Source organism: Atractosteus spatula, chromosome 6, assembly GCF_055471065.1.
Source record: "Atractosteus spatula isolate fAtrSpa1 chromosome 6, fAtrSpa1.hap1, whole genome shotgun sequence".
Lineage (NCBI taxonomy): Eukaryota > Metazoa > Chordata > Actinopteri > Semionotiformes > Lepisosteidae > Atractosteus > Atractosteus spatula.
The window spans coordinates 39,967,067-39,995,022 of record NC_142711.1 but is presented as its reverse complement, the minus strand read 5'-3'; the positions used below and the strand labels follow the sequence as shown (position 1 = coordinate 39,995,022).

Here is a 27,956-nt window from a genome sequence, read left to right as displayed (position 1 = left end):
AACATGAGCACAACATTGGGGTCAATTTTCTAAACACAAAAATATTTTCACATCCCAAACATCATTAATGTTCTAGGGGGCATTCTGTCAAAAAGCTTGTGTATCTACTCTATGCACCCCGACCTAAGTCCTTTTGTCATAACGTGATAGGAGATACTATGCAGAAACGCCCGGGTGTGGTTACGTCACTGAAAACCTCTTCTGTTTGACATGTGCGAGTTATGAAAGTTGTATCAAAATTAGTTACATCATTTAGCGATCAGTTACAGCAGCTGACAGGAGCGAAAGCGAAGAGAAGGACGAGGAAAGACGGGTAAGCCACAGAAGGTGAATAGCTTTTATGAATGCCACATGGCAAAGATGGAAAAAAATAAAGATGCATCATCACCGCTTGCAGTTTTAGTGTTGTGTAACCTCTGCAAATTGGCGTATGCAGTCTTTAAGTATATTGTCTATATCTTGTTTGATTTCGTCTGTTTTGATCTAGTATTGTTGAAAAACACTCACACATTTAATATTTTGTAACGGTTAAGCAATGTTTATTTATAGAAATTGTTTTAGGCTTGCCATTGCATCAATGTGAGCTGTGAAATTGTTACATAACCCAAGGTGTATTTTATTAAATAGTCTGCCTGCGTCCTCATGTTAAAAGTATGTAAAAAGTTTTGTTTAGCTTTTCATGCCTGACTTTTACCAAGAGTTCCCTAAGTAAAATCTGTCTGGTATTATTAGTATTGGGTTATGAACAGTTTTTATATGAATATTCGTGATGATTGATGTGCTGTATTCTTGGCCGATGTAGAAATATCTTATTTCTAAAAACATCATATTGTAAGAGTTTCCCGGGTGTGTATTGAGTTATGACTTATAAAAAGAGATGTGAAACTGCTGTATTATGCGTTTTAGTAGTTATTAATCAAATCTGCTTCTTTGGTCAGATAGGAACCCTTAGATTGCAGATTTTTAAAAATTAAAAAGTTTCGCTTGACAGTTGTTTGATATGACACACTTGCAGGCCGGTGTGAGGTCGTGGATGTATGCACCTCTCTTGCACAACTTGCTTATATACTCTGATAAGTTAACAGAGCATGTGATGACCAAAGGTTTTTACAATATTTTTTTTCTTACGATACTTTTTTTTTCCTTTGCACGAGTCATCTGCTTTATGGAAACATTTGAGACATTGGCTGTCAGATAATCCGAGTGTTGTCCCAAAATTATTTGAAATGGATCAATTAATTCAGAGTGGCTCCACACGATCATCCGAATATTCAAGCTAATGGTTTGTCGCAATTCGTCATTGGCTTTGTTTTGGATTTGTTTTAGCGGTCTATAGTACTCTGTAGGTTTTGTGTGTTTCGACTTTTTTGATGGCTTCACCATTTGACCTGGGTGTACTTTCAGGTTTTTCGGCAGTGCTTGATGGAAATGTACAGCACTGTAGCGAGCCCTTTGCCTGAATAAATAAATACTGTACTTTAGTAGCTTTCGGGTATAAAATCCCAAGTCGAAAAAAGGCACTTTTATTTCTTGGTCTAAAACCGAACACCGCAACTTTCCATCTAAGATGTCCAAGATGTCCTGAATATGTGGAATTGGCTATGAATCTGGAATAGTCTTTATTTAGCTCCCTGTAGTAGAGGTATTGTCGAAATACATCATACTTTTTACAAAAACAAATGACAAAAGAGGAAGTTCAGGTGGGTAGCTGCGTCAGCATGCATAGGCTGCAAAGGAACAAGTAATAGGTTTATTCCATGCTGAAAAGAGAAGAAAGAAAACACAACGTTTCAGCTGTGGATCCTTCTTCAGCTGAAGAACAGAGGAGGAAGATTGTTTTGACCTGGTTCTACATCCTTTGGCAATTAAAACTTCTAAATACAAGTTTTTTGTCTGTACATCTCTGTTTAAAGGTCTACTGTACTGTAGGTACTAAAATACACTTTTTCTGTACTGGAAGATGGTCATCAAGAGTCAGTTTTAACCACGGCATCCTGATCTCTGGAGGAAGCTCTCTATTCACATTTTATCATTTTTCTGACAAAGGAACAAGTAATAGGTTTATTCCACACTGAAAAGAGAAGAAAGAAACCACATTTTTTTGGCAGTGGAGCCTTCTTCAGGTGTGAGAAAGACAGGGCAGTAAGCAAAAGTAATGTAGGGGGATAAACAAAAGCTGGGAGAGAGGAGGGGCGAGAAGCGGGAGTAGGGGACAGACAAGAATGGCCAATCAGGTAGTGTTAAGTCAGGAAAAGAGGTGTAGAGAGGTGTGAAATGAAACCTACAATGAATAGAGAGAATTTAGAAGAAAATTAGTCTGTCATTGAGAGAAGGGAAAAGGTGTGATCCTAGCTGCAGGATAATTTATTTCTGTAGTCTTTCTGATGTAGGAGTTAGGAAAACCATCTTTGAGAACACAGATGGAGAGATTAGTGTGATCATGGCCGTCAGAGGTGAAATGAGAAACAATGGGCTTGGAGAAATCTTTAATCTTCACAGCCTTGACATGTTCTCTAAAGCAGTCTCCGAGTCTCCTTCCTGTTTCCCCAATGTAGATGGCTGGGCATTTACTGCAAAAGATACAGTAAATAAGGCTGCTGAAGGTACAAGATGTCATCCGAGTGATCCGGAATTGTTCTGAGAGGCCTTGAATGAGTGTGGTGTTAGCTACGTTCTTGTAGCTGATACAATGAGCTCTGTTGCAAGGGAAAGTGCCTGGTGTGGATAGTTGCTGAGGGCGGTCAAGGGAGCTGTGAACAAGAAGGTTACGCAGATTAGGTGGTTGACGATATGAGATAATGTGGCGGTCAGAAAAGAGGGCCCCAATGGAGGGATCATCCTGTAGGATGGAAAAGTTGTTGTTAATAGCCCTGGGGATAGGACGTGTGTTGGGGTGGTGGGGAAGCACCAAAGGAATGCGGTTGTTACGGCGGACATTTCTGATTGAGTTGATGGTCCGAGGGGTGTTTTTAGCTCAGGCAAGAGCTCTGTCAATAACACTGCTAAGGTATCCTCTGTTGACGATAAAAGAGAACATTTTGAGGGCTTGGTTCTGGAAGTCGATGTCGTCGCTGCATAATCGTCATAGCCGAAGGAACTGTGAAAAGGGGGGAGAGTTTTTAGTGTGTTTGGGGTGAAATGAGCTATACAGGAGATAGTTGTGTGAATCCGTGGGTTTGTAATAGACTGAAGTAGAGAGTCGGGGATAGTTAATGGAGTCTAGAAACGGAAGAGTAGTGGAAGATATGTTAACTGTATATTTGAGTGACGGGTGGAAGTTGGTGAAGTTTTTTTTGTTTTTAACAGAAAAGTTACAAACTTTTTTAACAGAAAGTTTTTAACCGAAAAATTAATTTTTCTGACAATTTGATCCTTAGTCTTCATAGAGATGACTTAAGTTAATTGGGGTTTACCAATTCACCATTACAGAACTGTTACCAGAATTTGTATCCGTTTCTCAGTGCCCATCATCCTTAGGAGATTCTTTCAAGATTTTTTTGTTTTGTCTTTCCATCTGAATCCTTTTAAATATCAATTTCAGATTTTAACTGCAGTCTTCCCAGTAAGGTTCTGCTTTTCAGTGTAATATGCTCAGTAAGTTTGCCAACAGGAATATGGCAGTTTGGTCCCTTTGGAACTTCTGCTAAGTTTTCAGTGATGTTCAGGTCTCCCAGGTTGCACAGGTTGCAGTCTGTTATTTTCAGGCTCAAAAACTGCTGAATGTCTATATGAATTGAAATTTTATGTGCCCAACATTTCACAGTCTCTCTGGGTCCTTGAAATGCACTTGTTAGCTCATGATACAATTCTCTGGCATGTTTTTCTTGATAGTAGGGTCTGAAAATCCTGCACCTGACATAAAGTAGGGATGCATCATCATTTCCTACTAGTTAGCTCCTAAGACTGAGTCCAGGATTGATGACTTTTATTACTACCTGTACAGTACATCCATCACATCTCGATGAGGGTATCCTTTCTAACTCCCCTTTCAATCTGGTGTACTAATTGGAAAATTTAGTCTCTCCCTCTGACTGCTATTTTAAAATCAGTTTTTACCAATGAATCAACCTGAGCAGGCTGGACCCATTTAATATTCTCTGAACTAATTTCCTTTTTCAGTTTTTGTATTTTTTAACTGCTTCCCTCTGTTTCATTTCCCTCTTGATTAAGAACTGGTAGTACTCTTCTGGCTAGTCATATCTTTTAATTGCAACAACACAGTCATTCCTCGGTCTTCTAATTTTCAATGAGTTTATTGAATATAGTCAGTATTGTGTTTGGGGCTCCACAGGGGACTGTCCTTGCTCCATTCCTGTTCACTTTTTACACCTCTGACTTCAAGTACAACTCTGAGGCGTGTCATCTGCAGAAGTTTTCAGATGACTCTGCAATTGTGGGGTGTTTTAGTGAGGAGAGGGAGGAGGAATATTGGAACTTGATTACCAGCTTTCTGGAGTGGTGTCATCTTAACCATCTCCAGCTGAACACTAGCAAGACTAAAGAAATGGTCATGGACTTTCAGAGGAATAAGTCTCCGCTGAACCCTGTTTCCATCCAGGGTGAGGACATAGAGGGGGTGCAGTCCTGCAAGTACTTAGGGGTACACCTGGTTGATAAACTGGAGTGGACTGTTAACACTGACGCCCTGCACAAGAAAGGTCAGACCTGACTCTATTTTCTTAGGAGGCTCAGGTCTTTTGGTGTATGTGGAAGACTGCTACATATTTTTTATGAATCAGTGGTGGCAGCAGCCATCTTCTACGCTGTTGTGTGCTGGGGGAGCAGCATTATGGCAAGAGATGTAAATAGGTTCTATAAACTCATCAAGAAGGCTGGCTCTTGAGCCTTGACCCCCTGGAGGAGGTGGCAGAGAGAAGATTGCTGACCAAGCTCATAACCATCATTAACAACGCATCTCATCTGCTACATGGGACTGTTATTAGACAGCGGAGCACTTTTAGTAACAGACTGCTCCAACTATGGTGTCCAAGGGAACGTTTCCGCAGGTCCTTCCTCCCGGCTGCTGTCAGGGTGTATAACACTGCCCTAGGCTAGGACTGCTAGCCCTTAATCTGCTCATCTATGGACAGCATGTTGCACTAATGTACTTTCTGGACACTGCATTAATGTACTGTTTATACTGTGGTACTTTCAATCTGTATATACAGTACCTATGCACATTTTGCACATAATTTATATTTTATTGTTTTACAATAAAATGGAGCGGTCACTATTATTATGTATCAGTGCTATGGTAGATATTTTCCAGTGAGCGGATATTACCTCTGTTTCAACAGACTTCAGGAAGAGTTTTCATTATGGTCTATGACTAACATTTGTTTCTTTGAGAATAATTGGTAGAATACTATAAGGCTCTAGATATTTATCTTATCGGCTTCTAGTGTCTGTAATAATTTCCTGTGCTAATATTTATTAAAATATAAAATTTCTGTCATTGTCTAAGGCGTGTTTTCTGTTCACATAGATGTACACAATGTGCAGAGCTTATCTGCAGAGCTGAAGAAATGTGTTTCAAGGGAATGGACAGGGCCATTGTGGGTTGTGATTCACACAAGAGGAAAGGGGGATCCTGGATACAATCCTACAACCTGACTCCCAATCTCATAGTGGTGGCTGTTGGGTCCTGTTTCCCTTTCTAGATTAGGCTGTGTGGATCTATATTTTAACATTATGGAAGACATAGAAAAGGATTCTTTTAACAAACATTTTGAGAATTCCTTTTATCCTTTCAGAGATATTGAATTCTGTCAATAATGACATAGTAGAATTGTTGTGTGTTTTGTCAAATGAGGTTAATTTAATCTGGTATTAGGACTTGGTGAGGACTACTGTAGGTGGAAGGTCACATATGTCTAAATATGTTGAACCATAAAAACGTAGGTTGTGAGGCGTGTGCTTACTTTTTCACCACATTGTATACTGTTCACTGGCAGTGTGAGTTCCAGAGGCTCCTCATTCACAGGCTGCTTTATGGTTTTCTGATAGGCCCTGGCATATTCCATCCCTTCAGGAGTCCTTAAGAGTTCAGTATCCACAGTGTTCCAGGTGTGCTCTTTGTTATGTATACCTTCATGTTAAGGATGCTGAAATGGCTCAGTATAGTTAACAACAATCTTCACATCCCAATCATCAGCTCCAGCTCATGAAATGACATGAGTTCAGTTGCACTAGAATTTTGCTGGACTCTGCCTCTTTGAGGTTGGCAGGTTGCTTTGTGATGTAAGGATATGTGAGTCTTGTCACTATGGCAACTTTGGGTTTGCTTAATTCACTCTGGTGACAACACCAGGCATCCAGTACACTTACAAAATTCCATTATTTATATTTAAACAGCAAGCACGTCTCATATAACTTTATAAAACCTTCATCAACTTTAATTTCAGTGTAGTATTTAATGTGCCTGAATTCGTCACCACAACTCTGAGACTCAGCAAAAACTGGGCACACATAGACACAAATACTGTATGCACACACTCACATTTAGGCTCCTCATTCACAGGCTGCTCTGTAATTTTCTGATGGGCCCTGGCATATTCCATCTCTGCAGGAGACATTGTCATCGTCCTTAGGAGCTCAGTATCCACAGCACTCCAGGTGCGCTTTGTGTTGTGTACATGCTTATAGCCTCCCATAGTAAGGATGCCAAAAAGGCTTATTATAGTTGCCACAGTCTTCATCTTCCAGACTCCTTCCAGTCATCAGCTCCAGCTCATGAAATGACATGAGTTCAGTTGCACTAGAAATGATGGGTGCGTTTCATCACTATGGTAACTTTGAGTTTGTTGGATGCACTTTGATGACATAATCATGTATCTGGCCCATTTCTTAAAAAAGCAAGTATTCTTATTTATTTTTACAGTATGGATATAATCATCATAATTACAGTTTTTGTTAATATCAAAATATTTTAATGTAAATGCAGAGTAATGGCATATCAGGACTCATGTGTTTAGTTTACATAGAGGTACACTTTTTGGACAGCTGGTTGGATAGAATATTCCTGTTCCACAGAACTGAACTAAAAATACACCTTCAGAAATGTTGAGCCTTTCAGTTTTAAAATAGTTAAATGTGAGGTAATATTATTTATTATATTATTTATATTTTATTATTATTAAAATGAATAACCTGTTTCTCTTTTTGCATAAAGCATTATAAATGTAAAATAGTGTGGTATTATTTTTAGAATAATTCTGATAAACCTAGCTCTCTGTCATTAACCATTTTGCTCCTTCCTAATTCAGTCCCTTGTTTGTAATTATCTGTCTTCTCTTGTTTCAGTCGATCTTATGCTGTTTGCTTAGTCCTTCTTTCTATTCACTGTCCAGTGTCTTGTGCAGTTACAATTTTGTGACAGAAGCCACATACATGAGGACAGTTTAGTTTATCGTACATATGATTGTAGTATTGTCAAAATATATGTATAAAGAGTATGCAATTTTTTTATGTTTTACGTTGTCACTTTTTTACACTTAAGTAATTCTTTTGAAACTGACTCCTGTCTGTCTGTTACTCTGCAGGGAAATATGATTGGCACAGTGGTAGTGGGGATTGGAACTGCAGGCAGAGTGAGGATCAGGGACCTCCTTTCTCCTCTCCCATCCAGTCCATCAGAGAAGTTGAGCCTCAAAGGCTTCATATCCAGGTGAGCTGGTAGTTGAAACCTTCAACTTCCTAAACGAAGGGTTCTGCATAAATATTGCAGGATAAATGTGATTATTTGTCCATTGTCTTCTTATGAGAAAGCTACACAATGTGAAGAGCTTATCTGCAGAACTGAAGTAATGTGTTTCAAGGGAATGGACAGGGCCATTGTGGGTTGTGATTCACACTAGAGGAAAGGGGGATCCTAGACACAGTCCTACAACCTGACTCCCAATCTCATAGTGGTGGCTGTTGGGTCCTGTTTCCCTTTCTAGCTCAGGCTGTGTGGATCTATATTCTAACATTTTGGAAGACATAGAAAAGGATTCTTTTAAAGCCACTTCTTTCTGATAGGAATTTCTTCTAGTAGCTGCCATAGCTACATTTACTGTATTTGGAATAGGTTTTCTCACTATCATAAGGGTGCTGGAAGCAAGCCAGGAATGAGCTTTACTGGCAGAATTATAGTATTGCAGGAAGCTTAGCTTTTGTCTTGTGCTGGAGGACTTCAGTTGTAAATTGATCTCAAGAGAAACTGAATGTCTGAAATTGCATATGGTCATAGCATCAGTTAGCAAAGAAGACTGAAGCTTCACCATTTAATCTACACAGTTTTCCAATGTGAGGTAGAACACCTTTTGCTGTAAGTAATTTTAGAAATTTATTTTTTTTAATTAAACAGATTCAAAATGATTATAGTCAGTCTTGCTATAATGCATGCTCTCACAGTGCATATAAAGCAATACATTTATAACATGTAACATAGTTTTTAAACTATTTTTACAACACGAGTGAGAGTTGTTTACAAGTTAATGAAACTTATATCGAGTTAACAGAAACGTCACTCGCAAGTATTAAAATGGTTATGTTGATACCGTTGCACAGCATGGTAAACTAATGTAAAATAACATTTCAGGAATTTTTCCTGAGGTTAAAAATGGTCTTGAATTAAAAGAATTTTCACTTTAAAACTCCCCCTCCTCCACTGCTACGTCTCATATTGATTAACAAAGAAGGCTGAATCATAATGTTTCGTCTTGTGCGAAATTTTATTATTTTATTTTTCAGTTTTAAGTTATTCAATTAGTAAATGATAATCACAATGACTCCTAAGAACATTAATTGAAAAACATATAAAAGAATACCAATCATGTTGAGAGTTTTCTAGGCATATTTTGTATAACCTCTTAAATCCCATTGAATTAATGGTTATTATAATGGAGTGTTCTTTGGAAACACAACTCATGTTTTAGCAGATGTGACTGACTAATGTCTAGATTTTGTATGTGTGTTCTTTTTTCAGCTTCTATTTTAGAATTTTACTTGGTGTAGAAAATGGAAAGGGATCTCTTTAAATTGACCTCTGCTCATACAAACAGTGCCGTATGAATTACAGTTAAGTTTTATTGTAGCTAAGTCTTCAAGTTTAAGACTATAAAAGGACTTCAGAACTATTATAATTGTTTGGATTTGTGCTTCAGGACTTTGGGACCAGCATCCAAGTATTTAAGGGGAATTAGGATTAGAATTATGTTGCTAACAGATACGGGTTTTTTTTCTTTATCAGTTAGGTTTCTTGTTTGAGTACTTCACTAAAAAGAACAATCCAAAGACTAGAGGAAAGGCAGGGAAACTAATTTAGAAACTTATATATTCTTTCTTTAAACTGAAAACATTGTTTTGTGTTTAACAGTGCTAATATTAAGGGTTAGGTCTACAGTAGGTCTGTGTTGCTCAGCTCTGCTCAAGTTAGAAAATTAGTTGATCATTCTTTACCCCTTTGTGTAACAATGTTATTCCCTCAGACAAAGTGCTATTGTCTTACTCTAGGAGGACTTTGGAAAACCAGCAGGACACACAGCAGATATCTCTAGATGAAGCCCTGAGCCGAGAAGATATTCATGCTGCCATTATCTGTACAGAAAATGTGTCCCATGAGGAAAATATCAGGTGAGTTCTTTGTCCACACAGAAGTTTCTTTGCCTTATTACATTCATTATAAATAACAAGATAGTGTTTTTATTCAGTATTTTATTAAGGTATTTTCATATATTGAATTTGCTGTCTGTCATGACTATATATGCATGTACAGTAATTGTGCTGTATGTAATGTATATTACATGTATAGTATACAGTATAGTGTTTACATACTGTATATAACTTAAGTCTTAGAATTCCTGAATGCAGCATAGTTATTTTTCTAAATTACCACTAGATGGTAGCCAAGAAACATTTTAAAAGTCCTACAACAGCAATGACTGTGATCCTGTTCAGCCTAAGCACAGCCTTTAATTCCTTGTTTGAACTGGATTAAAGATGAATTAGCCCTCCAGATGACGGTAGCATAAACCCTTATAAGAAGTCTGTAAGACAGATTGCTGCTCAAGTAGAAACACTGTATTGACCAACCATTAAATTACTCCAGGTATGAAATAAATGGTCATTTATTTTAAACATCATTAAGGATCAGGGCACATGTATTTGTGCACTTTACATAATCCTTTAGTTATTATCTTTTTATTATCTTAAAACTAGTTTTAAGCTTTAGGTAGTTTTTAATTTCTGAGCTGATAAAAACACAAATGTAAATTGTTAATTGAAGTACATGTACATGTATTTACGTGTAGAATACGTGTAGAAGAGCTTTATTCTGGATGTGGAATGATGACATTCCAGAAGGCATTAAGCTTTTCTGGAAGTGAGTGTGACACTGAAGGTGGAAGTGGGATTGTCAGACAGCTTGGAGAACCATGTAAGATCTGTGGTGTGTGAGGGTCATCGAGGGTCAGTCTTTTCTTGCGTTTTTCACCAAGGAACAGGACTGTTGGTAGCACTCAACAAAAATAACAGTGGGACAGGCATCGGAAGTAAAAATTTGGATTTTACAGTAGCTGTGTGTTACTTTCACTGGCAGTGGCTGCAATTGTATTCATTTTGAATTATTAGTATGTCATGAAAGTGAGTACACTAGTTCATCTTTTAATGGATTCTGTTATACTTAGAAAGTAGAAAAAAACCTCTGTGAAAAACCAGGTGTTGTGGTATTTTATACATCTGGCCCAATGCTGTAATTGTTAGTAAACATAATAAAACATAGTTCTTAATTAGATATTACTTCACTTCAGTTTTAATGAAGCTTTCAGGATATTTTCAATATTTTGTATTTTCTTTTTGGTGGGAGTGGGAGAAGGGTTCACCAACTAGCTCTGTCAAGCACAAGAGCACCAGTCTCGAATTGGCCTAAAAAACAGTTACTGTCAAATTTGGGTCTATTTCTGAGGTATGTCCCTTAAAAGCAAACGTGCAATGCCTTTTTTAAAATCAGCCAGGAATTATTGCTGTTTTTTTCCTTAAAGTACCAACAAAGACAATTCCTAATATTTCAAAAAAGTCTTTATGTTTTCAGGATCAGGTGGCCAGAGCCACAAATGATCACTGTTCTGTCCCTTCTACATTTTCAGGAACTGCTGTGGTGCTGTATAATTTTGAACCAAAAAAATCAGCTCTTTTATTAACATTAAAAAACAGAGAACTGCTGTTTTCTCTCTTTGTTAGAAACTGTGATAAGAGTGCTGGGATGGGATTGTAATGGAAATGTGTTGAAGTGATTTCTTTGCCACCTTTTCTTCCTTCCACCCACAGAAAGTTCCTTGAGGCTGGAAAGCATGTCTGTGTGGAGTATCCCATGACTTTATCTTTTGCCTCAGTAAAACAGCTCTTTGAGCTGGCTGATAAAAAAGGTGAGTTAGGTTTGGGGAAGGGCAAGACGCACTCATTGAGCAGGGCCAGGTGTTCACTTTCCCCTCCTTTGTGTGGGGTTTCCATTCGGATTTTACAGTAGCTGTGTGTAACTTTCCCTGGCATCTCAGTGGCTGCATTTCTTCCTGTAATTTAATTTCTTTCTTTCCTGTAATTGTATTTATGTGCTGTGCGCACTACTTTTTCTAGATCAATGTCTTACAATGTTAATGGCAAAAGCTGTCATTTTTAAACTACTGCAATCACTTCAGATCGCTACAGAGGTGAATTATTGCCATACTGTGTGTTCATTACCTTTTGGGAAAAAAAATGATATTTACAAATCAGAAAAATCCATAATTGTAATAATGGTATGTGAACAAAAAAAAAATGAAAATCTGTACACAGTAGACTTAAGTCTTTCATCTCCCGATAATGCTTGAAATCAGCAGGGAGGCAGGCCCAATTAAGACTTATTCTTGCAAGGTGCCCTAACCTCTCTCTGTCCTCTGTGTTGCACAGGGAAGATCTTGCATGAAGAGCACATTGAGCTGCTGACAGCCGAGTACAAGCAGCTGAAGAAAGATGTGGCTGGGAAGAACCTAGTGGAGGGAACTCTGCACTTCACAGGTCTGTGAAGACACACATGTGACCCAGGTTTCTGGCTGTAGGATCAGCATAGCATTGCCCTCGTGGTGTATTTGAAGTGGTTCATCAAGTAGAGATAACAGAACTGGTGGGAAAATACTGTATGTGTGGGTGGTTTTTTTTTTTAATTGACCCCATTTGGAGTTCTGAAGTTGAGTCCTTCACTCATTGGCTCTTAAAACGAAGGGATACACTAAATACAGTACAAGGCCATATAAATACTTCAATACTTCTACATCAATTAATGTGACCCAAGTGATATAGATATTTGGCTATTTGTTTTATTGTGGAAAAACACGGGTGGCCTTCAGATCCTGATTGTTTTATTCCTTGAAATATCAGCTAGATGTTGTCCCATCATCATGTCTGGCTTTTTGAATGAGTAGCCTCCATATTAAACTTTTAAAAAGGGCATTCCTCTGTAGTATATACTGGGTATCGATTACACATACAATAAGCGATTATACTGATGAAATCCCATTTTTAACTAAATTACCCTTCCAGTAAGGAATTGTTCTGATAGTTCTTTTTCAGTAATCAAGTCTGGCCTTGTGTCAAGACAGACATTAACTGCCTCCACTGTAGTACCTCTAGCATAAGAACCTAAGAAAGATTTCAAATGAGATGAGGTCGTTTGGTAGTTAGTAGTTAATTGATTCGAGGATCTCGCATAGCCATTTCTTGAAAGAAACTAGGGCACTGCCTTCACACCATTGCTGGGCAGCTTGTTCAATACTCCCACAACCTATGGGGTAAAGAAAGTGCTCCTATTCTCTGTTTTAAATGCACTTCCACATGGTTTCCACTTGTGCTCTCTGGTTTGTCTTTCACTATTCTGAAGAAATCTGCTGGGTTGAATTTTTCAGTGTCTTTGAGGATTGTGAATACTTGTATCGGGTATCCTCATAATGTTCTCGGTTCAGGACAAAAAGTCTTGGAGTCTGTTAGTATAGGATACTGTATGCTGCCTTCTGTGAGTTGAGTGAGAAGGAGTGGCCCTTGGTTTTTAACCATGACTTAAAAGCCCTTTAACAGTCTCTGCAACATCTGCTAGGCTCAGATACAGTAACTCAGGGACCAAGACTCAAGTGTTAGAAACCTTCACGGTGCCAAATAACTACATAATATAACAGATTGTGGAGTATTGAATATGTCTTTGCATGTAAAAAACAGATTTACACTTGACTTTTAAATGAATGTAGTGTTTCCACTTAAGATCTGTACCTTCCAGTTAAAATTATATTCCGTCCCTGTAGAAATATCAAGGAGCAAACCTTCATCCAGCATTTAAAAGTAGATTACGTACCAAAAATAGAACTTTAATTGCTGAAGGGATTTCTGCAAATAATTATTAATGCCACAGCTTGATGATTTTTTGTGTTTTTCCCCTTAACGATAAGTTAAAAGCCAGTGATTTCTCAAGAAACCAATTGGTGTTATTAATCTCATACTGTACTTGTGTGGTATTATAGTATACACTCATTTTAACAGACTAATGGGGGGGAAGGCTGGTGTTGCCAGCTGTCTGTTAAATTACCAATGAGATATTTCAAGCCCAAAAAACACTCACACATGTTAACCAGACTGTTCTGGAACATTAATAGACTACTGGAAGATCTTTCATTAATAACCTTGAGGACCCTTGCACTCCGTGACAGAAAACTACGGATATCAATCTGTGCAAGAGTCAGCATTTGCAGACAGTAATTCCTTGCTGATTTTACATTCTGGTGTAAGGCATTTGGTGCTTATGTTTTACAGGAGTCAACGCCAGGAAAGACTAGTCTCATCAGTTATTGGTTTAATTCACATACTGTAGGTAGTTGTTGCCAATGTTTATAAACAGCTGACCTAAGTCCAACTGGGTTCTGACTCTCCAAGACCACGGCTGGAAACCAATGTACCAATGTACTACATTGTGTGCACTTCAGTTTATGGCTTACATGACACATCTTTTTCTTCTTTCAGACCAAGGTAGCCTTTTGATTAAATATACTCCATTATTTCTTTAATCCATCCATCCATTTTCTAACTGCTTCATCCAGTTGAGGATCGCTGAGAAGACAGAGCCAATCCAACGGGTACCAGGCAGGATTCACCCTGGACAGGACACCTCATCCACACACACAGGGGCCAGTTTTCCGAGAAGCCAGTTAACCTACCAGTTTTTTTTTGACTGAAGGAAACCCATGTGAACATGGGAAGGACATACAAACTCCCCAGAGATAGTACCCCAGGTCTTGAATTGAACCCAGGGCCCTAGCACAGTGAGGCAGAACTGCTAACCACCATGTCGCCGGGTTCTTTAGTCCAGTATTTTGTCATTAATAATTTGGATCTCTATTATTTTCATACATCTCAATCCTGTCAGCTCTGCTCATATCTGCAGCTTTAGTACCATCAAAGGAGAGAAGTAATCATCGTTTCAACCTCAAGATCCTGCAGTATGAGTCTGCCCTGCCTTTCCTTTTTTTCATAATGCAAGGACACGGCACAAACGACAGAGCGAACTTGTCCATTAGACAAAATACAAATGCTGCTGAACTCTGGACCAAACACTCTATACCTGAGTAGTCCAGCTCAAGTTGCTGTCTATGTATATTCCTAAATATGTGTATGAATTAACCTGGGTAACAAGTTCCTTCTGAATCACTATATATGAATCGTAACCAACGGCTTAGGGATCGAACACCATTCTTAAGTTTTTTTTATTCAAAATCAGGTTATATCTGTCACACCATTGCAGAAACCTATGAATTTCTGGCATGTACACTACATAGACTTTCTCTATACATTAAGCCAAGCACAGCGATATCATCTGAAAATTTAACAATATAGTTGCCATGATAACTACTTGTACATTCAGTTGTATGTAGTTTGAATAGAACTGGTGAACTCCCACAGCCCTGAGGGGCACCTACTGTATATTAACAAAATCGTAACTCAGAAAGAGTCTTTTTAAATCTGGCATTCTGTGCACTGTTTGTTAAAAATGAATAATACCATCTGATAGGAATAACAGGCATCTACTTCAGTTTACTAATCAAAAGATGGGGCTGCAATGTCATCAAACAGTAGTTGCACCTAAGCACTGGGTCCTATAGGTTTTTTAACAACAAGATAACAACATAACACTTATAATAAGATGATTTGTTAATTGCATCATCAGTACCCCGTCTGCGTTTATATGCAAACTAACATGGATCCAGTCCAGTGTTCACTTTTGAGCTAAGCATAGATACCAGTATTCTTCCAAGCATTTAATTACAATGGCACATATGTGCTTAAAAGATTATGTGATAATCTGTGGTTTAATTGTCAACTTGCCTGTCAACTCTGCTATCAGCTTTAATAGTATCCAAGATGGTGCTGCATGCATCAGAAAATTGTTACAGAATTAAGTATTAGCACCCTTCATCTCCATCACAATTATTCAACAACTATGCAGTTTCTGTGTTCCTTAAAATATGCTTTTTAACTTCTTTTTAACATTTTATACCCACCCATTATATCTTCGTCTTTCCAAAACACAGTAAAAACACACTATGCAGTCATTGATGTAAAAGCATGCCACGTTTTTACGTTTTTACACAAGCGTGACTCTTTAAGAAAGCCATACTGTCAAACTATTACCTGTCAGAACAGAGTCATTTGGGTGTCCAGCCTACTGCTGGTCCAGCATGCTGCTGCCCCAGATGACACTGTGGCGTGTACTTTCCATGGCTCTGTCACCATACATGGAAAAAACATCAGCTGTCAAACAGTTCTTTTGGAGGCTTATACAGTTAAAAAGTAGTGTATATTGGATATACTAAACAGAAATTGTAATATCCCACACAAGCAGTGGTTTGTTTTCATAGAATGTTCCCACGTACTGGGGGAGGCAGTTGAGAGAACCAGGGAAACGGCATAGCAGCGCGCTGACTTGGGATATTGCACAGAGAAGCATGCAGAGGGGAAGCTGAGTAAAGCTGAGCACGCAGATTGCATGGTACTGTAGCTAGCTAGGGACTCGGGGATACAGCAGAGCTGTGCACAGATGCAGGCTGTTGTAGCAGGCAGGAATGCAGGTCAGGTGTGTGGTCGAGCAGGCAAGGGGTCAAGCCACTGAAAGAGAAACGAAACGAAGTCCAAGGCACAAGGTGAATCCAAGAAACTCTTGTATTTCTTGAAATCCAAGACCGTGTTTCCAAGAAACATGAAAACATTTTTTAGCCATTTTTAGCCATTGTTGTAATAACAACCAGTGTTCCAAAGCAAAAAAAAAAGAGAAGTTAAAGCCATTAAATGATCTGGGCATGAGGTACTGTAATAAACAAAGCAGAGGTTGGGATTCCAAGCAAGGCCAAGCTGGGGAAACAGAAACAACAGACTTCGAGAAGCACAAAGACAAAACTCTGTAACAGAGCCCTGAGCAGTGTCAGAGCAGTCTTTAAATATTCTGCACCACCTGAAGCGGGTGTGGATGTAAATTGCCTGCTGGTGATGCAGATTTTGGATTGAACGTGTTTCCATGGTTACTGGCACAGGCAAGGGAATACTGTATATGGCCGGCTACCTGGCAAACGCTGGTTTGCTCACCCGTTTTCCAGCATGGGTGGACCTGACATAAATAGCACATTTGAGTGAAAACATTCCAGTGCAGTAAAGAATGTAGAAACCTGCTAGAAGATATGCATTTTCTATAGCAGGATTTCTGTTAAATTTGTGTCCTGTCTTATCCTGTACGTTCCATACAGTAAAATTTAAAATCAAAACTAACCATGCTTGATGTAAGATCTCCAGCTTGACTCTTCTGAAGGTAGTTGTTGACATGGTTGATGTGTTTTGTCATTCCTTCACATGGTTATGGAGCATTTTAATGTGGACATTCAAGCCCGCTTCAGTCACTCAAAACAGTTGGTGCTACAGTAAATGGAAGAGTGGTGTATTTCTCACTAACGTTACTACATGCGTGCAAGCTCCCATTAAGTTGCCGGAATTGTTGTTTGCTGGAAAGCTACAAGTGTAGATTAATTTTAAGGTATAGTGTATTAGTACTTATTTCTAAAACTGAAAACTTAAGCAGAGTTTCAGAAAAAAAGCACTCACTGAGTCTTAAGTTCTAAGTATACTGTAGTTTATCAACACTTAGAAAAGAAGGGTGTCGATTCTTGTGTCTGTGACTGGGTCAAGCCAAGAAATCAGCAGCCTTCTTTGAAAGTTAGAATAATATATAAATCTCCGTTTTCACCTGATGTCAAAGCCAGTGGGTCTGACGTTGTACGAAGCACTTATTCAATCTTGCTGTTTTGTCTACAGGAGGTCCTTTACAGCCAGGGTTTGGATTTATTGCTTTCAGCGGAATAGCGCGTCTTACCTGGCTGGTGGATCTGTTTGGAGAGCTGACTGTCACATCGGCAAATATTGAGGAAGACAAAGAAAAGAAGTACATTAAAATGACAGCACACTTTCAAACCAAGGACAAGAGGTAAGCAGCAGCCTTGTTCCATGTCTTTTACAGTAAGGGATTGTTTAAAGAACATAAGAAAGGTTGCAAATAAGAGGAGGGCATTAGGTTTGTCTAGCCTGTTTGATAGTTAGTAGTTAATAGATCCAAACACCTAATTTGTTTTTTGAAAGACCCTGAAGCATTGGTGTCAACAAGGCTGGGTAGCTTGTTCCATACTCCCACAATTCTCCTGTTATTTGTTTTAAATGCACTTAAACATAGCTTGCACTTGTGTCCTCTGGTTCATGTTTCCCTGTTCGTTTTGAAGAAATCAGCTGAGTTGTTTGCCAATGTCCTTGAAGATCCTGTTTACTATGAGTCCTCTTTTGGTCTTCTCTGTTCAACACAAAGAAAGTTCAGTTCCTTCAGTCTACTAATGTAGGACATTCTCTGCAGGATCTTCAACAATATCTATAATTTGATAAATACAATATACACAATATTCTAAAGCTATTTTCATAAGTAGCTTCTTCTAGTTCAGTATTCTCCATTTTGTATTAATAGTTTGTTTTTACTAACCTACATGCAGAACCCTGCATTTACTGTACATTACATTTTAAATTTGATTTTTTTTACCAACTCCATCAGATGCCACTATAGATCATTGTTAAAAATTTGGAAGAGCAGTGGTTCAAATACAGATTTCTGTGGTACTCCACTAATTACAACACCCTGGTTTGATTATTCAAACCTTATCTGCATCCGTCCATTTTCTAACCACTTCTTCCAAGTTGTGAGGGGGCCAGAGCCTATCCTGGCAAGCAACGGGCACAAGGAAGGGTACATCCTAGACATGACGCCTGTCCATTGGCAGGCACACAGACACGAACACACTCACACCTAGGGCCAATTTTCCCAGACGCCAGTTAACCTACCATTTTGTTTTTTAAACTGAAGGAGGAAAGTGCATCAGGTGCATCAGGTGGAAACCCACATGAACATGGGGAGAACATACAGTTGAACCCAGAGCCCTAGCGCTGCAGGGCAGCAATGCTAACAACTGGTCCACTGTGCCACCCTTATTTGCACCCTCTGCATTCTATTTAATGACCAATTCTTAATCGGAACACTCTCTTTCCAGAATGTCAACCACCTGCAGTTTGAGGCTTTGAAAAATAGCAACCAGGTTTAATCTAAAATTATTTAATCTAAAATAGCAACTACATTCATCTTTTGTAGTTTTTAAACATTTAATCATTTTTAGAGTCTGTAAAAAATGTTGTCTCCCCCCAAGAATTACTTTAGAGCGGTTTATAGTCTTTGCTTTATTAAAATAATTGTGAGAATTGTGTAGTTAAAACAAATGTTAAACTGTATCTAGTTTTAGTAAATAGACTGCAGTCAATTAATTTCAGACTTAAACACAGTTCGTTCTCAATTTAAGCACTCTTAATTTGTGCATTTTTTTGTGTAACAGGCCTCAGAAATATACACCATTTTCACTTTAGGACAAATTGGTTCTCACTTTAACTTGGAATCAATCAGCAACAGGCAATGTGACAGAGTGCTTGAGACTATAGAGCCTGTGAGTACTAGTTGTGCAGAAATGAACACATGGTAATATAATGTACACCTATAACACCTGCGCAGGCTTTGTTCTTCCAGCCATCGTCCATCTCCCCCTTCCCACTTCGTCTCATGCTTACTAAATAAATTATAAAATGGCTTTACTGTGTTACTCTTTACATGATGTTTAAATTGCATAAAATTGAGGTAAAATCAACTAAAATCTTAAAACAAATTCCTGTATGAAAAAGTCTTTTAAAATATTAAAGAAGCCTAAATCTGATTTCATCATGTGGTAGGTTTCAAAAGTCCAAGCAATCTGTCACCAATGTTTCTAGCAAAACGGTGGATAACAACACACAAGACGTGTGTAATGGTACTTTCTGCTGAGGAAAATTAAATCTAGTTGAGATATTTACAGAGAATGTTTCACTGGACATTAAAGACACGGTAGATATATTCGTTAGAAGTAGCCTTTTCTTCTTTTAAAGGATAAATAAGACTGATTATGTTGGGGGTTTTTTATCCAGCCCTTTGACCTGGATTGAGGAGAGGGCCCCAGGTTTGGGTCGCGTGAAGAACATCAGCTTCCGCTTCGACACTGGCGTAATGGACCGCTTGCCTGTGGCTCCCCGTGAGCCCATCGGGCTCTTCATGCAGGACCTCAATCTCTTCGGGCAGAAACTACTGGGGCTGGTCTCCTCCGAGCAGCTACAAGCAGAGCGCAAGCGCGTCCTTCACTGCCTGGAGCTGGCAGACCGCATTCGGGAGCTGAGCCAGGCATGCACTCAGAACAGCATCTAGAGAAAGCTCACTGGGGTGTCCTCGCCCCTGGGCGCGCAAGCTGTGTGTCAAGCCAGGGGTGGAGGACTCTAGTTCTCATGCGACTGCTCTGATGTTAACTTCAAAAGGCTTGTTTTTTTCTGTTTTTCTACATTACAGCAGCTAAATTTAATCTTAACAGCACACAAACATCCACTGCTCTGCTTACCTTTACAGTATGTACTGATGAGACAGATTTTGTGATAACCAGTTTGACTGTTGTTTAAAAACACAGGTTCCCTCAGACTGAGGGAAGACCAGATATTTATAACAGAAAGTAATATTGTGAGAACTGCAACTGCAATATGGCATTAGCAAGAAAATCCCAAGAAATCTACCAGAACATAAACACTTTTTAAACACTTTTTTTTAAATAGTAAGTGATTCTGTTTAGAGATTCTGATAGATGCAGAGCTTTGATCTGATATTTGAACTGCACAGCTCTCTGAGAACAGATACCAAAAATAAATTTAATGCTTTCTGCAACTTTCATTGAAGATCAGGGAGAAAATGAGTAAAGGATTTTTTTTTATACTGCATGAGTATCCAGTAGTAAACCTTAAAGACTGACAACTGTTAAGCCAACAAGCAAGCAAGTTATTGAAATTGCTCTCCTCTTTCCTATTTTTTAGATGGTCTTGGGTATCTGTGGCCATTTAGCCCATGATAAATCAAATTTCAGCCAGCTAATACCCTCCATGAATGTCATGCAGATGCAACACATCTTTAAGACATATCCTGCTCTCACAAATGAAAAAATAGTGTCTTGCGTACTTTAAGGTATCTGTGGAAATGGCTTTAAAATACCTTTGATGTTACCATCTGAAATCAATAGATCATATCCCCATTTTACTCTTGTCTGACTTATTCTTGTTGCTTCTGTAATGTTTTTGTTTAAAAACAAAGGAAAAAAGAGCTGATTGAACCAAGCTTTCACAGAGCAGAGTGAGTTGAAGAGACATTTAGGAGTGTTCAAAGCTAACAAGCCCAGTTTCACCAATGAGCTGATAAGGTGTAGGTTTGCTTTCTCTTCAGGACTCCTGGCAGCCTGCTCTGACAAGCCTTTTCAGGAGTTGTATGCCTTTAAACTACTATTGGAAAAATATGGACATAAATGGAAATGTACATGGAATACATAAAGAATGAATTTAGAAACTTGTAATTTCATGAATGTTAAAGAGTCTTCCTTTTGGTGTGACTCACATTATTGCTTTGCATAAACCACATATTTGTGTTGTTATTTTTTACTTTTTAGAATTACATTTACATTTTGGGCAGCATGGTGGCGTGTTGACCAGCGCTGCTGCCTCACAGCCTTTCATCCTTGGTTTGAGCCTTGAGTGCCTTCTGTATGGAGTCTGCACGTTCTCTCCCATTTCCAAGTGGGATTTCTTTGGATAGTCAGCACATAAAACCATGTCCCAAAGACATATTGGCTAGATTAACACTCCTACTCTTAATATTAATGAGATGGGATCTTCATCGACCATGTTTTCAGGGCCTTGGTGTAATGCCTCTCTGAAGGAAAGGACATCCTACAGCACAGTATGCCTGGTCACCATATTGGGTATTTGATTGGAAATTCTGGTTCACTGGGAAGAGTGTCACTGTTACGAAGCGTCTTTCAGGACCCTATTCAGACGACACAATCCGGAAGGGAGTGAACACACACAGGGGGGAGACGAGGAACTGGGCTGGTAGAGGAACCGGGGGGGCGTGACGAAGGTGCTCCGGGGGGCGTGGTCCAGGCCAACAGTCCAAAAGTGAGGCCAAAGGGAAGTCCAGTGCAGGCGAAGGTCCAGAGCCGGGTGATAAATCCAAGACGAACAAAACAAAGTTAAAAGCCGGAGCGGAATCTGGCGAGGGGTTGTAAACAGACATGACAAAGTTAAAAACTGGAACAGGATCCGGCGAAGGGTCGGGGGGAAGAAAGGGGGAACGGAACCAGGCGCTCCAGGTCCCGGGCTCGGCTGGTTCAGGAAACCAAAGGCTTTTAAAGGTGGGTTGGAACAGGGAGCAGGTGCACAAAATCAACTAAAAAGTGAATGAGCCAGGGCGCCTTTAAGGGGGAGGGACTACAATCGTGACAGTCACCTCCTGGTTAGCCAGAACAACTTATATTGTTATAACCTGCACACGCACAAAGGTACAGTAGATTTATCAGTGGTTTTGCACTGGATAACAGTTCTCAGAGTCCTTCCTCTGACAGACATGTCACAACTCATGTACTGCTCGCAGGATGTACCTATACTGATCTTTTACACTAAAAACAACTTTCTGTGTATTGACTCAGGGAGAGACTCTTCAGGTATCCTGGGTAGCTATAGCCAATATAACCCAGTATATGGCTGACACAGTGGAGCTGTTTCAGGGGTGCTTGAGAGTGTGTTACCTAGTGTAACCCTGCTCAGCAAAGCGATTGTAAGAAAGAGATGCACAGGTTTCATAGATTTCAAAGTTAAAATGTTTAGATTTTCTTAGACTTTTTAAATTTTGGATCTTATATTTCGCCACTCTTCTCCATGTTGTTTTTGTACTGACTGTATTTACAGTGACTGTTAAGCTCACTGAGCTGCATCTATGCCTCCTGTTGCTGTCAACAGCGGTGATCCTTGTCACAGCCCCTTTTATAGAAAGCAAAAACCCATTTAGAAAAAATGGGTTTTCTATAGTAGCCAAGCTGGGATTGTTAAACTAAGCCTTTGAGGGTTAAGAGTTATGTGCTGTGTCTTGGTCTTCTCTTAAAGAAGTAAATTGGTATATTATCTATCATCTATGAGGCAATGTATCTCATCACAAGTGAGAGTGTTTGTTCCCTAAACAATTTATCCGAGGTTACAATTAAGTGATTGTATATTTTGTGATGGCACCAACCCCAGATCCATGTTAATTTAAAGTTCAGGTGGCGACATTCTGTTACATTACTGGTGATTCATGTAGCAAAATTCAAGGAATACCACGATTAAACATCTGAAATGTCCTGTAAACGAAACAACCAGCTCAAGAAAAGATTAAAAAGGGATTGTTTGTATGTATTTTGATTTTGTTGCATTATTCTCATACTTTCTCAACTACTAAATCTGTTTATATCTAAGTGTTTGGTGTTGTATTGAGCACTGTTCTTTATGCTTGTATCATTTGTATTACGAAAATAAATGGTGCCTGTCCAAGAGTAATCTTTCCTTTTATTTTGGTCAGAACTACGTTTAAAATGCTGTATATCGATTAAGGTTGATGAATATTAACAATGATAATTTAGAACAATTAAAATTAATTTTATAGATATGGAGTATATAGCAACGATATCCTTTCACTTTCTTTCTTTGCACTCTTGACTCCCTCACAAGAACGCACACAGCACCTGTTTTTTGTATCAAAGGATTGATTTCTACTCTTAAAACACAAATGTACTCCCCACACACATTACAAATCTCAGTCCTACTGTATCATAATAGATTAATACTATCGTATTGTTTAGAGGAATTGATGCATGCAATAGAAAACGAAATAGGCAAATAAGAATTCGTGCATGTGCAAAAGTAAGTGAACCACAAGGTTCATTAGCTCCAGGTTCTATATTAGGCAATCAAAGAGCCAATCACCAAGACTGTTAAGCCAACAAGCCAAATGTTTGGGCAGCCTTCTACTAGATAAAGTAAGATATCGAGTCAATTTGGTCTTACCCATACAGGTTAGCGTAAAACACCATGACACAATCTAAAGAGACCTCAGACAACCTCAAGAATAGTGTTGTAAGTGCTCATCTGGAGGGGTTAATAAAACCATTGCAAAATGTTTTGGAATTCAGTAGTCTAAGATAGTCTCCAAATGGAAACTTTACTTAAATGTGGACATCCTTCAAAATTATGAAAAAGAGCAATAAGGAAACTCATACAGGATGTCCAAAAGAACTCCAGGACAACATCCAAGGATCCCCAGGCCTCTCTTGCTGCAGCTGATGTCCATGTTCATTCCTCAAAAATACAACGCAAGCTGAGTAGCAGTGGCATTCATGGTAGGGTAGCTTCACTGCTCGTCTTAAGTTTGCAAAAGACTGACATCTGGATGATATTGTAGATTTTTGGAAAAATGTTCTCTGAATGGATGAGTCTCAACTCGGATCTTTTTGGCCACAACAAAAAATGCCACATTTGGTGGAAACCTTACACTGCCTACCATCAAAATGACCTTATCCCCACAGTCAAGCATGGTGATGGAAGTGTCATGGTTTGAAACTGCTTTTCTGCCCGTGGACCTGGACAACTCCCGATCATTGAAGGATCATTGAAGAAACTATGAATTCAGAGTTTCACCAAAATATGGTGGATTAGGATGTCAGGCCCCCTGTCTGTGAGTTGAAGTTGAGCCAAAAAAGTGTCATCCTGCATGACGCACAAAAAACTTAAAAATAAACAGAGTTTAATGACAGGAAATTGATTCCAGTTGTCAGACCACGTATACGCATACCTTAGCTTTGTGCTAGAATGACTCTAAACGTTCCAGCAATACTACAAAAGAATACATTTCATATTTTGTTTTGGCCAAGTCAAAGCCCAGATCTCAACCCAACAGAAATTTTGTGGCAAGACCTGAAAGCGGGGTTGTTCATGCAAGACAGCCAAACCTGGAGCAGTTAAAGCATTTTTGTAAGGGTGAATGGACAAAACAGATGTGATACACTGATTAGTATCTATAGGAAATATTTGTTTGCCATCATAACTGTTAAAAAATATACCACCCCACCATTTGAATTACTTGCTTTTGCACACAGGGGTCATTGAGTTTTAGATAAATAAACATCTTATTTAATGATAATGAAACAATATACTGTATATATTTTATGTGTGTCTGACATTGGGGTTATCTCCATTGAATGTTGGAATTCAGATAAAAACTGTTTGAGATTATTTGTCTAAGATATTTGAAAGATGAAGGGTTTACATACTTTCAAGCAGTACTGTATGTTTAACTGAGTTTCTGTAACATTGTAGGTTATACAGTATATAGGCTCTGTCACATGAGAAAGAACATAAACCGCAGTTTTGTGTAAACAAATTCCAGGACAAGAACTACAGTATTTCACTGATTACATAGCTAGTCTGCTCTTGTCTGGTATATACGCAGTGTCGTGGAATCTTTATCATAGAAGAGCCAGGAAAGGTGTCATCATTCACTCAGTAAGGCATTTATTCATATTGCGCAATAGGGAAAGACAGCAACCACTAGTCTGTACAGCAAGTGCGAGCTGATTTCCAAAGTAAAATAGGAAAAGGTCCCTTATTTTATACACTTAACTGATGAAACACCTCAACTTGTTTACTTCATTATGGTTGGTTAGTAATACAAAGACAGACAAGACAGTAATTTTCAAGTCCTTATAGGTCTTAGCCTTGAAGGACAGAGAAGACAGCTATGTGCAGTTTTGTATCTGCCTTTTTTGCTGGGGCAGAGATGAACATTATTAAAACATCCCGTGCCCTTGACTCACTGGGTACAATCACACTTTATTCATAGAATCCAGCTGCCCTTAAATGACATTTTTTAGGATAAAACACTTTTCTTCAGTAACTTTCCATTACAGCAGACACTAAAACAATGGTTGAATTAAAGTCTGATATGAAAATAGCTTCTGTATGTAAGATCATTTTGTGCATTTATGATGACACTCTGTGAAATTACTCACCCTGGTCCATGTACTGTAGTTTAGCATTTCAAGCAACATAGCTTCCAATGCTAAGGATTCCAAAAAGGTTCAGTATAGTTACCACAATCATCAGCTCAGCTCATGAAATGACACGAGTTCAGTTGCACTAGCAATTAGCTGGGCTATGCTCCTGTGATGTCAGCAGGTTGCTTTGTGATGTAAGGATACAGGTATCTCATCACTATGGCAACTTTAGGTTTGCTTGATGCACTCTGGTGACATCATCATGAATTTGGCCCAATTGCAAATCTGTAGTGATTTGTATTTTACTGTTTACAGCAAGTCTTTATCTCCTTTAATATAAATGATCAAATATTTTGGTACTATCCTTACATTTTAATGTAAATTTCAGTAATTGCACATTAGAATGCACTGAAATGATCTAAAATAAGATATTTTATATTGTTTTCCTTATATATTTTTAAATCTCTCTTCATTACTGAAGAAGAACTTGGGCATTTCACTTCATGCTTGTGTAAAACCTTTGAAATGTTCAGCTTTCCTAAAATGCTGTGTGTTATTTTTGAGATTTAAAATATTAGGTTTGTACTGATATCTAGAGTATAATCTGTCATTTCCCTAGTAGACATTTCCATCTGCTTCATCATCCTATATTGCACTAGCAGGTTGCCCTAATTATGAGAACAGGCTTTAAAACAATATGTTGGACTGGTAATTGCAATGCTGAAACAGATCAAAGCAAACACGTCTTTCTTTAAAATTGTGTCCTTACATAAAGTAATGGCAGTTTTGTATTTGAAATGGTTTCACTCCAATGTATGTGTCCGGTGCATTTTCCTCTTTACATTCCACACCAGCTGTCAGAGACTCAGTGAAAAATTCAGTTAAAAAATAAAAGTTTTAAAGAATTGTAGCCTTATAGTATGACTCCATCCTTATAAATGTATTTAAATGTATTATAAAAAGTATTTCCCACCTAAGAAAAGTATATTAAAATATTGCAGATTGTGACCACCCTCTGCACCACACACCCAGTACAATAGTGTTCCATTTAAAAATAAAGAAATCTTGTTCAAAATTATATTATATTGTGATATGTATATAAATCTATAACAGCTAAGACTGCCTTATTTTTTCTGTACAATATATGCACTTGCCTTACTAATATTTGACTTTGCACACCTTTTCCAGTTATCCTAAGATGGAATTTTACAACTAATTTCTCTTGTAAATGTTTTTTTTTATGTTTGAGAAAAGTGTAATAAATATGAAGTCATATGGTGTTCTAATGGAACATTGTCATTCTTCTCCATCACTCTTCCCTTTTCCTTTCTTCATTACGTCTTCTTTCTCCTCCTTTTTGTCCTCTCTGCTCATCTGCTGCTGGTAGTTTTAGTCCTTGTTGCTCTTCTTGTGCTCAATCTCCCCTGTGAAAATGTCTTTTAACCTCTTTCTTGACTTTATGTTATCTATCATTTTAAAGTCCACTGCTTGCTTTGATTGCCTAATCCTTCCTGAAAACCTACCAAAACCATTAGTGTCTACACAGTATTATCCTTGTCAAAAGATATCTGCACATTGGTTTGCTAGAAAATCTGTGTATATGAAACCACATATTACTTGGGTGTATTCCAACACTTATTACAGTTCTCCATATGACAGATTGTTGCTCTCCCAGTCCAGTGATTGATGTGAATGATAATTGAACCTATCTCCAGGTCTCCTTAATTGCCTGCATTATGACCTCAGTGAGGCTGTTAGCTGTTGCTCTCACTAAATACTCCTGACCCATGTATTTGAATGGCGCAGTAGAATTTTAAAATGGTGAAGAAGCTTAGGAAGACATGCTTGTTATTTAATTCAGGTACTGTCTGCATGTTTCCTGTGTTCATGCCAAAAGTTCTACGGAGGTCACTATAGGAGTGATATGACATTAATGTAACAGATCCACAATGGAGCAACAATTTAATCATAAATGCTTACTCTGCTAGTAAAGGCGTAAGTGGGGCCGAGGATGAGATGAAATCATATTTCTTGCTTTCTAAGTTGCCTAGTTGATTTGCCAGAAAAGCATTATGAGTTCCCTATATTCAGAAAACGACAACTATGAAACTATAGTTCTTTGGATTCAAGAAAATGAAGATTTGGATGAAGACTCCTGTTATAAAACCAGGATGAAGAATAGATTTTTGGAGACCTTTACAGTACATCTGCGATGAGCAAATTAGGCCAGTGCTGTCTGTTGTAAGTAGAATAATGCAGTTAAAAATGTTCACCTACTGAAATTAATCACTAGTTCAGTGGCTTTCAATTTATATCTGTCATGCTCTGAGTTGCCATATGTTTTACTAACATAAATATTGCTGCATTAAAAGCACTGTACTACTTGGAAGGGATATTTTGAATCTGGGAAAAGTATAG

At 38.4% G+C, this 27,956-nt stretch overlaps 1 protein-coding gene across 2 annotated transcripts; it reads left to right on the top strand.

Moving 5' to 3' along the window:
* The first annotated feature begins 162 nt into the window (after positions 1-162).
* blvra (biliverdin reductase A) lies at positions 163-23,043 on the top strand. 2 transcript variants are annotated; one of them, XM_088918643.1, is made up of 7 exons: positions 163-313; positions 7,542-7,666; positions 9,496-9,615; positions 11,308-11,405; positions 11,926-12,033; positions 17,353-17,521; positions 19,579-23,043. In XM_088918643.1, exons 2-7 carry the CDS (start codon positions 7,548-7,550, stop codon positions 19,850-19,852), a joined length of 888 nt encoding a protein of 295 aa, XP_088774769.1. In that variant the 5' UTR covers positions 163-313; positions 7,542-7,547; the 3' UTR covers positions 19,853-23,043. The 2 variants fall into 2 exon arrangements, with proteins under 2 accessions (XP_088774769.1, XP_088774768.1); XM_088918642.1 differs by having other exon boundaries at positions 187-327.
* The last annotated feature ends 4,913 nt before the right edge of the window (positions 23,044-27,956 follow it).

Bases quoted from the DNA above. Each gene is read 5' to 3' on its own strand.
- blvra (XM_088918643.1), top strand. From the start codon at position 7,548: ATGATTGGCACAGTGGTAGTGGGGATTGGAACTGCAGGCAGAGTGAGG. The intron at 7,667-9,495 runs GTGAGCTGGTAG...GTCTTACTCTAG, and splicing joins CTCAAAGGCTTCATATCCAG to GAGGACTTTGGAAAACCAGC. The intron at 9,616-11,307 runs GTGAGTTCTTTG...TTCCACCCACAG, and splicing joins TCCCATGAGGAAAATATCAG to AAAGTTCCTTGAGGCTGGAA.